The sequence below is a fragment of the Durio zibethinus genome, chromosome 24 (assembly GCF_047325235.1).
Source record: "Durio zibethinus cultivar Kanyao isolate XHJ-2024 chromosome 24, ASM4732523v1, whole genome shotgun sequence".
NCBI classification, from domain to species: domain Eukaryota; kingdom Viridiplantae; phylum Streptophyta; class Magnoliopsida; order Malvales; family Malvaceae; genus Durio; species Durio zibethinus.
This window is the reverse complement of record NC_143185.1, coordinates 15602474-15617620: the sequence shown is the minus strand read 5'-3', so window position 1 is coordinate 15617620 and position 15147 is coordinate 15602474. Positions and strand designations below refer to the sequence as shown.

The window sequence follows — 15147 nt, the reverse complement described above, 5'->3', positions numbered from 1 at the left end:
AAATCAATAATTCATTGTTAAATTATTTGGTAAATAAAAAATTATCAAAGCTTGGATAATTGAAATCATACTGGTACTATCCTCTGAATGAGAGTTGTGGGAGTGTTACAATCTTCTCCATATGTAACCGACTTTTAAATCTAACATCTGTTTTATAGATTAACTTCAATCAAGTGATCAGTCATACCTAATCAAAAAAGATTTGTGATGACTTTTTTTTTTATTTCATGTTTAGCTATAGGTTCACATATACGTTATGACACATAAATTGAAAACTCATTATTTATGGTTTCTTTCATATTGAAAACTTAACAGGTAGAGTTTTCTATGATTAAAGGCCTGTTGATTGTTCCTTAATTCGAATAAGATACAAAATATTTTTGGCTTTGAAGTTTGCTTTATACATACGTATATTATCAATTTTCTTCTTTGGCCTTTTTCTTTTCGATTTGGGATTGTTTGACACAACCAATTTTTTATTTACTACCCTTGGCACCTCTCTTCTACCAACTTGGTTTTCGACGCCATGTGGTCCTCGAGCTCGGTTGGCAATCACATGCACCTCTAACTTTACAGATCATGCCATGTAAACTGTACAAAGGGTTGGATTTGAAAACTGTTCATATTTCATGAATGTGGTAAGACATTAGGAGTATATCGGAGACAGGGTTATTATTTTTAAATCCGTCATTGATGATCTGTCACTTCATGTAAAACCATTATCCTGGATTTTTTATGATCGATCAAATATTCTAAAGCAGATGGATGCCCGGTGTTATGCTCCCCCCAATCAACTAAAATTTAATATTTGTCACAAGTTGCTTAAGATTCCATGTTCATATTCTCATGTTTTCTCCCATCGAAAGATTGCCATTACAGAACTTCCTCTCTTTCTCAATGGATCAATGTGAATCTTCCATGACTTATTTGAGTTGTGCAATATTCTCCATGTGCTCCGGGCCAGGTTAGTTGAACCCAAATGACAGGAAAATTATCCCATTGTTTAATTTCCTTATTCACTCCATCCAAATGTTCGTCGGAATACTGAATAAGATGAAATCAATTCTATTAATTGTTAGTCCAAATTGAGAACATTTGACCAAATGTATTGCTTAGCTCTATTCACCTTACCTTTGGAACAAAGGGGAAAAGTTAATTTAATTAGGATAAACTCTCTTTTTATTTCCCCTTCTTTCTCATTTTTCTTCTAGTTTGGTATCATTTTAATTTAGAAAGTTATACTTCTTAGGTTATATTAGATAATTTCTCCTGAACTCCTTAAATTCAATATAAATAATTTTATTTGGATCGTTTCAAACAAAAAATATATTAGACGGAGCCCAAAAACTCTTGACTGTTACAAAAAAAAAATCTTAATTGGTTCATAGCAAGCTGATAAACTTTTTTTTTTTAAATCCTCTATTTTTTTTTTCAATTATGAATTGAAAGTGATGAGAGAGGAAACAAAATTCAACCATGCCTTGAAATGAATTAGCCATCACAGAAAGTCAACATGAAATGAATATCAACGTAGTCCTTCCCTATCTATATATTGTGTTTTATCAACTACTTGACAACTAAATTTTAAGAATCGTTATGCAAGATTTACAGTCTCCATTAATTAGCTGTTCAAGTGAAGAATTGGAGTAGGATTGCTCTGCGGCTTTAAATAATGTCACCCCCATAATATATAAACAGGTCAGTTGATTGATCAGCTATTCAAACACCACTAATGTCTACCATAAATTTCTACATTTCAGTTTTGAGCTGTAATCAAAGGTAAATTGTGAATTGATCATTTTTAAAATAGGTTTTCCATGTTCATTTAAGTTAAGTTTAAAGTAAACCTTCAAAAAAGCCTTTGGTTTTAGTTAGGATTGTAAAATGAATCAAGTTAGACATAATTTATAATAAAAGGGTAAACTACATGTTTAGTCATTAAAATTTTAAAATTTTTTTATTTTGATTACCTAACTATGAAAAATCATGATTTGGTCATTAAAGTTTCTTAAATTTAATTTACTCAAACGGTTAATTCTAAACAAAACTGTATATATGCAAGTCAACATATAATAATAACTACCAAAATTAGCAATCTTATTTCATTTTTTAAAGGGGAATGGATAGTTGTATACCATGTATATCACTGCAATTTAATTAGTTACATTACCAGAAATTAATTAAGAAAAGAGCTAGTCTAAGGGAGAGAGTTGGGGTAGATGTGTAGTCCTCATCAAGAACACTCTCTTCAGCTGTCCCACCCATTCCTTGTTTGCAATCAACATTATTCTACTTACCGCACTCACCTAATCCCTCTATCATGATTTCAACTATCAAATGCATGTAAGTAATTATAGAAGCTTGAAGATTCTTATACATGCAAACTTTTTTGATTCGGGAAGTAAAGGACGGAAATTCGAACCCTATTCTTTGAGCCGGAAATAATGTACATTATTTATTGAATTAAATGTTCAAATACGATGAACATGCAAACTTAGTCAAGCATGTTAATCGCCTAATTGCTAGGAGAATTCATGTCTAGGTCAACTTTAATTTGGGGGAGGTTGATTTGTGGTTATTGAAATAAGTAGGAAGATAACAAAGGAAAAGATAAAGAGAAGCTTCCAACCTCTAAATCAAAATTGTATTTGTTACATGGAAAGAGGGATAAATCTCTTTACCAAAACCTAAAGGCTAAACATTAAACAAAAACAACACCATCAATAAAAGGACAGCTCATATGTTCACCCCCAACATCTCACCTTAAATTATCTTCTCTCTTTGGTTTGATCTGTCAATTTTCTTACAAGAAAAAAATAAAAAAAGATAGAAAAAAAAATTTTTGGGTCCATGATCCGCGATGATGACAAAAGACTTATTCAAGATTCTTTTGATCAAGTTCCTAAAGTTTTTCGTTAAAATTTATTAAACAAAATTTAAATTTGAAGATTAAAATAAAAATATTGATGGAATTCAATGAGAATATTGATAATATGTAAATTAAAAACAAAATCTAAGTGCAAAATTTGTTGAATATTTATTGAGTGGTGAAATTTCTGTTAAAATTTTCAATAAAAATATCTATTTAAATAAAGTATCAAGACATATTAAAATTATTTAAAATTTTATATATTTCATTTATGCTAGTTAATTTATTGGTTTTGATTTTCAAATTTAATTTTTATTTGGCCGTTTTTAATCAAGAACCTTAGGAACTTGATTTAAAGAATTTTTAAACTTAAGTCTTGCCCCGCATATGTAATTAATATTTTAATTATTGTGGGAATTTCCGTTGGTTCTTAATATTGTATTGATATCTTTCATGTCAATAAAAAATTTTATCTTAAGAATTTTATTTTTGAATCATGTCAATTTGTTTTGAAGCCTAAAAATTGGATTGCTTACTTATGCATATATAAATACAAATGCCTACAGATTTTGTAAGATGTGGAGTTGAGAAATTCTATAATCTCTACTATTTTTTTAGCTATTGATCTTTGGATTTGGGAAAAATTCATAGACAAAATAATGTTAAAATTGAGAAAAGAAAAAGAAAACTAATATACTTTTTTTTTCCTTTAATATCTATCAATACTTTTAATTACAATAAAAAAATTATATAAAAGTTGTCAATTTATAAATGTGAGCTCTATATAAAATTTTAATAAATTTATATAATTTTAAATTATGATTGATTAATTATAATATAATCATTATGTGCCACATGTTATAATTTTAAAAACATTTTAGGATGAGAGTTTAGGTTTTTCCCCCAAAATTTTATTTTCTTTAGATTTTTAAGCTTTTATTTTGTACCTTTATTTTGATGAAATATACTAATTTGACTTTATATATATATTTTTGGTTGAATATTTAAAAGTATAAAACTAAATACAATCCACAAATTAAAAAAATCCAACACCTAATAAACTTGAGGTCTTGGGCCTTCATTAAAAAGACCTCTCAAATTCTCAGCATAGTCCTTAGCAGTGTGGGCACTAAGCCTTTGGGCGACATCTGAGGAGTGATCAAACAGGTTATCATATATCAAACGCGCTGGCATTGCAATTTTTTTTCCTCATCATGACAGCTAAAGCCAACAGAGTTCCATCGGGGTCGATTTTGGTGTAGGCAGCTTCATGGTTTTTCTCATCAGAAGCGATGGTGCCACATGTGCCAATTTTATGTAATTATGCACCCCCCCCCCCCCCCCCCCCCCCATGTGCCTTGACTAGCCTGCCTGGCTGTATGCCTGTGTTACCATGGCCGTGGGAGATGAAGAAAGTGACAGGAACGAAGATGATATTAATATTTTATTTTTACGTAGGTTCGGGCCTTCATGGACAAAGCGGTTTCAAGCGAGAGTCAGTCGTGGATAATATTTAAGGCTCGAAATTCAGGTTGGGCTGAATCTAAACAAACATATATAATATAAATATCTTACTTAAGCTCAGCTTGCTTGAACCCAATGTAGCGATTTAGAGACAGAGACAGAAATGAGATTTAGACGATAGGCGCACGAGACAGTAGAATGGAAGAAGAGAAGACGAAATGTATGTATATCAAATGACAAACGGTATCGTTTAATTTTTTTCAGGATTAAATATCTATCATGCCACGTGTAATTATATATATATATATATATCTATATATATCAGAGCATATTTTAAGGTGTCATGTCGTGCACTTGCTTATTTCATAAAAAAATTATTTTTTTGCCCTAAATTGGCTCAAATTAAAATGAGAAAATGATCAAATTTATCACTTCTATTGGATCGGGGGCTTCATATTTATCACTTTTTTTATATATAATTTTACCATCATGCTACATTTTTTGATGCAATTTTAATCACTTATTAATGAAAATAAAACATTTCATCTAGGAAAAAGAAATTTTCATAAATAAATTTAATATGTTTTAATTTTTATTATATAAAAAAATAAAAATAATTTATATTAAATTCCAAGTAAGAATAATATCAATAATTAAATAAAAATAAATAATTTTTTAAAAATACCAATAATATCATTTTTCTAAAAGAATAATTAAAGATATTATTTTAATAACGTAGAACAAACAAGTTATAAAAAAATAAAAAAAGATAGAACAAACAAATTGAGTTCAGCCCGTTTGGCAAAAGAGCTAAAGGTTGCAAGAGCAAACTAGCATCCTTCATTCTTAAAATACTCTAGCTCTAGCAAATTTAATATCATTCATGATTATTTGGGATCTAATTTGTTGCGTAAAGAGCAATATAAGATGCATCCAACACTCTCGTCAATTTATATATATATATATATATATAAATATTTGTTTGATAATTTGGCTTCTTAAAATGATTACATCCGGCTTGCCATGCAATCTAAGAAGTTCAGAACCTAAAAATTAATGTCATTACGTTAGTGTTTGGTTTAAGAAAATATAATTATTTTTTATTTTTAATTTTTAAAAAATAAAAAAGATGAGTGAAAAATGTATTTGATAATTGAGAATGAAAGCAAGTTTTCTTTTTTTTTTTTTTTTAAATTATGCTAATTTGACCAAATTTCAATTATTTCTTTGATTTTTAATTATTTTTAAAAATGGCATTGTTGATATTTTAAAAAATAATTTGATTATATATTTAATTATTTATATTATTCTTGGTTGAAATTTGATATAAAGTACTTTTTACTTTTTATATAATAAAAATTAAAAAAGTAATTAAAAATTTTAGTAAAATATTCTTTAATTTAGATGAGATGTTCTAATTTCATTCATAAATGATTAAAATTACATAAAAAATATATTAAGATGGTAAAATTGTATAAAAAATTAGAATGATAGTAATATTGGCAAAAAATAATAATAATATAGTGATAAATTTAACTCCTTTTTAATTAAAATTTAATCGTTATGTGAGCAATCAGCCTAAATTAAAACATTTAATCTTAAAAATTTGATAATTTCCAATTACACAAAATAAAAAGAACCTATGCGAATCGAATTTATTTATATTATTGAGCAAAGCCAATTAACGAAGTTAGCGCACAAGAAAACAAAAGCCGATTAATGGAAACGCCCCCAACTTGTCAAAGTCCAATTTTTGAACTGCAAAAGTAATTATTTTTAATTACTCACACCAATTACATCCAAACTTTTTAGTTGTGTATCTTATCTACTTAAATTATATATTAACTAATCTCTGTTTAGCAGGATAGCACTCACATTAGTTAATTATTTTTTAGTTAATTATTTCTTATCTACTTAAGTATTTTTTATTATTTTTTAATATAACTTTTAATTTTAGTGATTAAATATCAAAGCATAACAGTATTAAAAAACAGTAAAAAAAAAATCAATTCCAAAATTTTTTAAAGTTATATTGTCAGCGGTTCACTCGTCGTGATTAGGGTTGTAAACGAGTCGAACTGAGTCGAATAGTGAGAAGCTTGAGCGTGAGCTCGACTCACAATTCGGGGTTCGATACTCGGTTCGAGCTCGATCGAGTTTTATTTTTCAAGCTCGAGCTCGATTCGTGATCGAATTCGAACTACTCGAGCTCGCTCGATTAAGCTCGATTAATATGTAAAAATAAACTCGATTCGTATACTCGACAAGAGTTCGATTATTCATGCTCGAACTCAAACTCGGACTCGAAATATTTTATTAATTAAAATAATAAAAATATATTTAAATATAAAAGCTTGATTAGACTCGCAAGCTACTTGAATCAGATATAAGAATACTCGAATTCGACTCAATCGATAAGTCGAGCTATTCGAGCTCGAGCTCAACTCGACAATAATCGAACCAAATTCGAGTTTTTTTTCGAATCGAACCCGAATAACTTGCGAGTATTAATGTATCATTTACATCTCTAGTCGTAACTTTTTGAAAGGGAAAAAGTTTTTTTTTTTTAATTTCTTAGATAATATGTTAATTTAATTAAATTTTTTTTTATTTTTTATTGTGATTTAATAGATAGGTGATAATCTCTCAATGAATTATTGATTTAATGACAAAAAACAGGTTTTAAAAATTTAAAAATCTGATGTTAAAATTTTATTAAGTGTGAGTTTGGTTGTTTAATTATAATTTAATTCATTAATTAATTTTTTTAATTTATTATGTAAATATAATATTTAATTATAATTATAATTAAAAAAATAAATATGTAATAATCTTATAAATTTATTTGTAAAATTTAAAATTTTAATTGTCGGAATACATGACATTGTACTTGAAACAAGGAAGTTCATTGTCCCCTGGGTGAGGCGTTAGCCATAAGTTATATGTTTTGCACGTTCCTTGGTTTTTGTTTATATTTTGTTTTATTTTATTTTGCTCTTTTATATGAAAATTTTTACCAAAGTGATTAGCCTCTCTTTGTTATTTATTTTTACATTTTTCATCCAATTTACACTAATACTGTGTTCGTCTAAATAGTAAATGTCACTAATATTGAAGTTCAATTTATTTTATAAAGAGTTAATTATATTTTTTACTTGAATTTAAAAAATATATAAATTGATATTTAATAAATAAAATATATAATTTATATTTTAAATTTTTAAAAATATATAATTTATATTTTAAAATTTTAAAATATGTGTCATATTAATTAAAATTTTTATTTTATTAATGATATCAATTTATATGCGTAATGGTTAGTAAATATTACTAAATTATAATCACCACACATATTATAATATTTTTTAATATAAGTTAAAAATATAATTTTTTTAATTTACATGAATCATAAAATATGTATAAAACCGTCAATCACGTAACATCTAATTTAAAGTTTTTATAAAATATTTAATATTTTTGTTTAACAAATAATATATGTATAATAAACTTTAGTAATTAAATATCAAATAGATTAGTTAAGTTAATAATATTAAAATAAATTTTTTTTTAAAATTTAGGTATAAATTATATATATTTAAATATAAATTTATACATTTTTCAAGTATAAAAAATATAATTAACTCTTTTATAAAATAATAAATTTAGAGTAGAAAAAAAAGTCTTAACAGAGTTAGGGAAAGAAAGCGATAAAAAAGGCATGTGAGCTGGGGAGAAAACAGGAGCACCGGTAGCAGTAGTAGAAAGACTGAAGGAATAAAGAATAGTGGGGGCAAGTAAGATGATTATATCTCCGCAAAACCAAAATCAGAACAATAAAAAAAAATAAAAGAAAAAGAAACAAATCTTTCTCTCTCCTTCTGTTTTCTCTTCTGTTTCATAGTTAAGATTGTAAACCCCTTTCCCTTCCCTTTACAGACTGTAGCTACTCTTTCCCACCAACCGTTTTTCTTCACTTCTCCCCTCTACCGCCATTTTTAACGAATTTCCATTCCCCCATTTTTGAAATTAGTAAAATAGAAAGAAACCCATTGAGTTTTTTTTTTGCTCTCCCTAAGGAACCCTAACTCCCTTTTTCTTTCTCAAGCAGAAGCTTCAGTTTCTGGGTTTTTTTTTTGGTTTGGGATTTTCTAATCAATGAATTAAATGAATCTCTCTTTTTCTTTCGCTTTCTCCTTTTATCTTCTTTTGTTACTGTTGTTTTTGGGGTTAGCTTCTGCATTTGAGTTTGACCCGTCGGAGCTCCGATCTTTACTCGAGTTCAAGAAAGGCATCAAAACCGACCCTTTTGATAAGGTACTCTCCTTATGGAATCCGGATACCCGACCCGACCCTACTTCATGGACCGGTGTTACCCTCGACCCCAACTCCGGCTTCATCGTTTCTCTTAACTTAGATCGTCTCGGTCTCGTCGGCAACCTCAAGTTCCACACTCTCACTCCCCTCAAGAATCTCCAAAACCTCTCCCTGTCAGGCAACATTTTTACCGGTCGGATCGAACCCGCATTGGGCTTGATACCCTCGCTGCAACATTTGGATCTGTCCCATAATCAGTTCTTCGGCACGATCCCGGGACGGATCACGGACCTTTATGGGTTAAATTACATGAATTTATCGGGTAACAAATTAGAAGGTGGATTACCGGGCGGGTTCCGAAATTTACAGCAGTTAAGAGTGTTAGATTTACACAACAATGTGCTTCGAGGCGATATAGGCGAGTTGCTTAGCGAGTTAAGAAACGTTGAACACGTTGATTTGAGTTATAACGAGTTTTACGGAGGTTTGTCTGTGGCTGTTGAAAATGTGTCCAGTTTGGCTAATACAGTGCGTTTTGTGAACTTGAGTCACAACATGTTGAATGGTGGGTTTTTTAAAGAGGAAGCGATTGGGTTGTTTAAGAATTTGCAGGTTTTGGATTTGGGCGATAACTTGATTGCTGGGGAGTTACCAAGTTTCGGGTCGTTGCCGGGATTACAAGTTTTGAGGTTGGGAAAAAATCTGCTCTTCGGGCCGGTTCCAGTGGAGTTGTTGGAGGGTTTTGTTCCAGTGGAGGAGTTGGATCTCAGTCACAATGGATTTACGGGTATTGATTTTTTGTTGACTTTTCTTTTCTATTTTTTTTTTAATGAAGTTGGAATATTTATTTAGTCAATAGGCTACTAATTTTAATGCTAAAATATTTATCTATTTTTGGATCTGAATTATCGATAGATGTTCTTTTCCCTTATATTTTGATGATAGACACCAATGCCAATAGGTCATTTTATTCTGATTTTTCCATGAAAGCAATATTAGTTTTTTTTTTTTTTTTCTTTTGCCAGAGAAAGTAATGTTAGTTAAAAATGTACATCTTTTTGTCTTTTTGGTTTATAATTATTTACTTAATCATCTTTTAACGTTGGAGTTTTACTAGAAGTATGTGAATGTGAAGTGATTTTGGGGGTGTTATTCCTTGTATTTCATGAGTCTGGGGATTGAGTTTTAGGTGTAATAATCCTCAAAATTTTCGAGGGCGATAATTTACAAAGAGAGGATATAGTTTGACAAGTAATTTTTTTTTTCATGTCATGGTCTGGAAAAAAAAATACAACTATAACAATAACAACGAACTAAGCCATGTATCCCATAACTCTGGGGTCGGCTGTATGAAAAGCCAAAAAAAGGAATCATGTTAGGTCGTAGTTTGAATCTTTTGCGCTACTCATTTTTATTAAAAACAACCTTCTGATAGAAAGCTGAATATTCCATCTTGCATAAAAATGATTATGTGGAATCTTTAAAATGCAAAATTTTAAAATAAAAAGGTATGTGTACCTGTAAGCCCTTGAGTGCAAATGAAGGAAAAATTTTTTTTTTTGTTTGTTTGTTGCTTTACATCTACTGTTTGAGGAATGATGAAAGTGTGATGCTCTCTTCCTGCATCATAGGTTTGCTTTAGATATGCTTCAAACAAAATATGATGCTTGGTAAACGGAATTCAAGGCAGTAGGATTGTGTAACAATTATTCATCTTCTAAAACTGAGCTAATCTTCTGGCTTTTGCTTAAAGTAGTGATTACTAAAACATGGAAGATTTTATGTACATGGATATCCTACAAATACAAATCGCTGAATCCCATCAATGAGTTGTTTATGTGTAGCAAAAATTAACTCTTTGGTGTTATTGCTTTATATATGGTAAATAATTTTTCTATGTCAATTGAGTCCTGAACTTTTTTCAGTTCTTCTATTAACCTAAATTTGCACTAAATTCTCTTCTGTGCCCATTTGACTGTATGGATATCTGAAGTTATCTGATATTTTGCAATGCACAGAAATTCTCCTGAGCCCATTTGACTGTAAAGATTTTGAAGTCATCTGATATTTTACATCTTACCAAATTTGTTCAGGTTCGGTTCGCTTAATTAACTCTACGACTTTGAAGATTCTGAATCTTTCTTCTAATCGGTTGTCTGGTGATTTGCCCTCTTCTCTAAGAAGCTGTGAAACAGTTGATTTGAATAGCAACATGATCTCTGGTGATATATCTGTTATGCAGAATTGGGAAGCCTCTTTGGTGGTCCTTGATTTGAGTTCAAACTTGTTGTCTGGAAGCCTGTCACACTTGTCTCACTTTGAAGATTTAAACACATTTAATCTTAGGAATAATTCCCTTGTTGGTATCTTGCCTTCTCTATTGGATACCTCTCCAAGATTATCTGTTGTCGAACTCAGTTTGAATCAACTCAGTGGAACTATTCCTGGTAGTTTCTTCACTTCTACGACTTTGAAAAGCCTGAATCTTTCAGGAAATCATTTCACTGGACCAATTCCTCTTCAAGGCTCACGTGTTAATGAATTACTTGTTATGTCGTCTTATCCACAAATGGAGTCTCTTGATCTCTCCAACAATTCCTTGACAGGTGGTTTGCCTTCAGAGATTGGTAACATAGCTGGGCTCAAACTGCTGAATCTTGCTGACAACGAATTATCAGGCCAGCTGCCTAGTGAATTAAGCAAACTTAGTAATTTGGAATACCTTGATTTATCCAGAAACAACTTCAAGGGTAAAATCCCTGATAAGCTTTCAACTAGCCTTAATGGATTTAATGTGTCCTATAATGATCTGTCAGGTCCTGTTCCGGAAAATTTGAGAGGCTTCCCTAGGTCTTCATTTTCTCCAGGAAACACATTGCTGATTTTCCCTAATGGCATGCCATCAACAGACTCCCCTCAAGATCAGGCCCCTGATCATGTGAAACATCATAATTCAAAGGGTAATATTAAAGTAGCAATCATTATTGCGTCAGTTGTAGCTGCTGTAATGTTTGTTTTTGTATTATTGGCATATCACCTTGCTCAACTTAAAGAATTTCATGGAAGAAGTGGATTTACTGAAACAACTATTGGAAGTGATGCAAAGTTAAGCAGACTTTCACGACCTTCCCCTTACAAGTTCCACTCAAATGTTCAGACGCCACAAACTTCATTGAGTTTTTCAAATGATCACTTGCTTACTTCAAATTCTAGGTCTTTGTCTGGACAGCAAGAATTTGTTACTGAAATTGTTGAGCATGGTGCACCCGAGAGAGTTGCAGCCTCTTTGGCATCTGTGAATCCTAACCTACTAGATAATGAGCCAGCAACATCTGGGAGGAAATCCTCCCCAGGCTCTCCATTACCATCATCACCCCATTTTATAGAATCATGTGAACAGCCTGTGATATTGGATGTGTACTCACCGGATCGTTTGGCTGGAGAATTGTTCTTTCTCGATTCTTCATTAACATTCACTATTGAGGAGTTATCTCGAGCTCCAGCAGAAGTTCTTGGCAGAGGCAGCCATGGAACTCTATATAAAGCTACTCTGCGTAATGGACATATGTTGACTGTGAAGTGGTTGCGTGTAGGACTGGTTAAACATAAGAAAGAATTTGCTAAGGAAGTTAAAAAGATAGGATCCGTAAGACATCCTGACTTTGTTCCAGTCCGAGCATACTATTGGGGGCCAAGGGAACAAGAGAGGCTTCTTCTAGCAGATTATATCCAGTGTGATAGCTTGGCTTTGCATCTCTATGGTAAGAGCTTTTAACCTTTCTTTTCTTTTATTTTATGTGATTATTTAACTAAGTCTTAATGTTTGTTTGCTATTTCTTTCCTTTTAAGTCTTTGAAGTTATCACATGGATTATGATGTTTATGGTCTTGTTTTTCATCTCTTTTTCAGTTTTTTGTGCTAGATTTGCTCATTGTTTGTGCATGTTAATATTGTTTGGTTTGCTGTTAGTACTTTTTTCTTTCTTAGCTGCTACAAAGTTATGGAGACACTGAAATCAAGACAGTGCATATTAAAATTAATGCGGTTAACATGTCTGTGACAAGTTTCTTCTTCTCTTTTTTTTTTTTTTTTGTTTTTAATGTTATTTTGCAGTATTTCTAATTTATGTTCTTGGGATATTTGCTGAGTGCCATCCTACCTCAATTCTGGCAGGAGTATTATTTACTAACCTTATGCAATATGGTCTGCTGTGTATTTGTGTGCATGTCACGGGAATTTGGAAAGTCAAGTCTCTTCATCTCATTTTCTTAGATCTGTCGCAGGACCTAGAAACAGAGTTTTGAACTGTGTTTGCCCTACCTATAGGGCAGTGTTACCATCAAATCATTATGAAGTTAAACAGGATAACATGTGTCTGTGGGTGTATAAGGTCACTGTTGAGGTCTCTTGTGATTGTTTTGAACTAGCTATGGGGAGGCAAGTGATGCACTGATGCTTAACTGGATTTGACCTCCTTGGAGATCAAGTTATATTGGATCAGTGTCAAATGAACCTGACTGGTAGCAATAATTTCTCGGTTCACTAATATCAGGTGGTTAGTTAAACCTAAAGTTAGGTGCTCCTGCTCATTCTGTAATCACTTTAGGTTGCCAGTATTCACTATTACTGATGTTAGACTTTACAACCCTAATTATGAGTTTGGTGGTATTTTATTACTTCTAATTTTCTTGCAGTTTTGTGCTATATCTTTGCATCAATGTTTGGTTACAGATTTTAGAATAAAATCAAATGCCTCTCTTTTAAATTGAACAGAAGTAGTTGTTTCAGATGACAACCCTTTTAGATTCTCTCCTGATGAACTTGTCCTCAATCAGCATAAATGTTAAGTACAAAATCTTGGATGTCAAACATAGCAGTAGGCAAGAAATTAGTGCACTAATTTAAGAGGAATACAAAAGTAGATGCTTTGAATCTGGTTTAGAGTTTTGGCTCTGATGTGTTACTCCTGTGGCTTAACTTCTTTAAAATTCAGCTTCTTTTCCCCTCCCCACGAAACCACACCTTTTGCTTTTCTTCCTTGCAAAAGATGGAGCAGGATGTTGAAAAGAATCTTTGCAGTGTCATTTACCTGTTCTTGGCACTGTGGCACTTAGTTGGGTTGATTGTGGTAAATGATGGATTTCTGCCTCTTTGATCACCTAATTGGCTAATTTCACAACGATCAGAATTCAAGACTAACAGGTTAAATGTGAAGAAATAGTAAAAAAAATGTGTTTTTAATTACAGTAGGTTTAAATTTTTAATAGTCATAACTCAATGAAATTACAAAGATGAAGCTAGAAATAATACACTAGGGATCTTTTCTCTCTGACCCAATCGAAGGGAAGGTGTTTGTTATTGACTATACACACTGGCTTACATTATTGGAATGAAGCTGTGTTTTTCTTATACAAAACCAGAAGTTATTGTTAAATTTGCTATCATGGCAAGAGCCGGTGCTACATGAGGCATTGTTGGCATTACATTTGTCTTGCAATCTTGAATTACATGTATGTAAGGTTATGTTGCAGGAATTCATGAATTCATTGAGATTCTGCCTTTATGTTTTCATATGTTAATGCAGAGACAACTCCTCGGAGGTACTCCCCATTATCTTTCAGCCAAAGACTGAAAGTTGCTGTGGAAGTGGCTCAGTGTCTGTTATACCTACATGATCGAGGCCTGCCACATGGAAACCTAAAGCCGACAAATATACTCCTTGTTGACCCTGATTACCATGTTTTCCTGACCGATTATTGTCTTCACCGGCTGATGACACCACTTGGCATTGCAGAGCAGATATTGAATCTGGGAGCCCTTGGATATCGCGCTCCCGAACTTGCTTCTGCATCTAAACCAGTCCCATCATTTAAAGCTGATGTCTACGCATTTGGAGTGATCCTGATGGAATTGTTAACAAGAAGAAGCGCTGGTGACATAATATCAGGTCAATCAGGAGCAGTGGATCTGACAGATTGGGTTCGATTATGTGATCAAGAAGGACGGGGAATGGACTGCATTGACAGAGACATTGCTAGCGGGGAAGAACACACAAAAGCAATGGATGATTTGCTTGCCATATCACTCAGGTGTATTCTTCCTGTAAATGAGAGGCCTAGCATCAGACTAGTATTTGAGGATCTCTGTTCAATATCCCTCTGAAATTTTGTACATTCGTCTGGGAATTCTTTTTTGTTATTCCTCGGCCACATTGTTGTTGTCGTTGTCTTTTTTTTTTTTCCATATTATTTTTTTTCTCCTCTTCAATTGGTTTTCAGCCTAGTGATTTTGGGGCTAGTAATCACATTTCTTTTTCTTGAAAATTTTCTTGTAAAGTGACTACTGATCCATTTGTTATTTGACACTGTTTCCTGTTTGATCCCCAATCGAAAAAAGGATGCAAATTTTCTCTTCAATCTGTCTCAATCAGTATTTTTGTTTTACTCTTAATCACATTAGTGAATAATCAGACAAAAATAGCATTCCTCACTTCTCAAAGT

The 15147-nt window shown here is 31.7% G+C and overlaps 1 protein-coding gene across 1 annotated transcript; it reads left to right on the top strand.

Annotated features, from left to right (window-relative positions):
* The first annotated feature begins 7988 nt into the window (after positions 1-7988).
* On the top strand, positions 7989-15063 carry LOC111316925 (putative inactive receptor kinase At5g10020). Its single transcript, XM_022919168.2, has 3 exons — positions 7989-9434; positions 10741-12408; positions 14232-15063. Exons 1-3 carry the CDS (start codon positions 8498-8500, stop codon positions 14807-14809), a joined length of 3183 nt encoding a protein of 1060 aa, XP_022774903.2. The 5' UTR covers positions 7989-8497; the 3' UTR covers positions 14810-15063.
* Positions 15064-15147: the final 84 nt, after the last annotated feature.

Coding starts and splice junctions, on each gene's coding strand:
- LOC111316925 (XM_022919168.2), top strand. CDS start 8,498: ATGAATCTCTCTTTTTCTTTCGCTTTCTCCTTTTATCTTCTTTTGTTA. Junction 9,435..10,740: donor CAGTCACAATGGATTTACGG/GTATTGATTTTT, acceptor AAATTTGTTCAG/GTTCGGTTCGCTTAATTAAC. Junction 12,409..14,231: donor CTTGGCTTTGCATCTCTATG/GTAAGAGCTTTT, acceptor ATGTTAATGCAG/AGACAACTCCTCGGAGGTAC.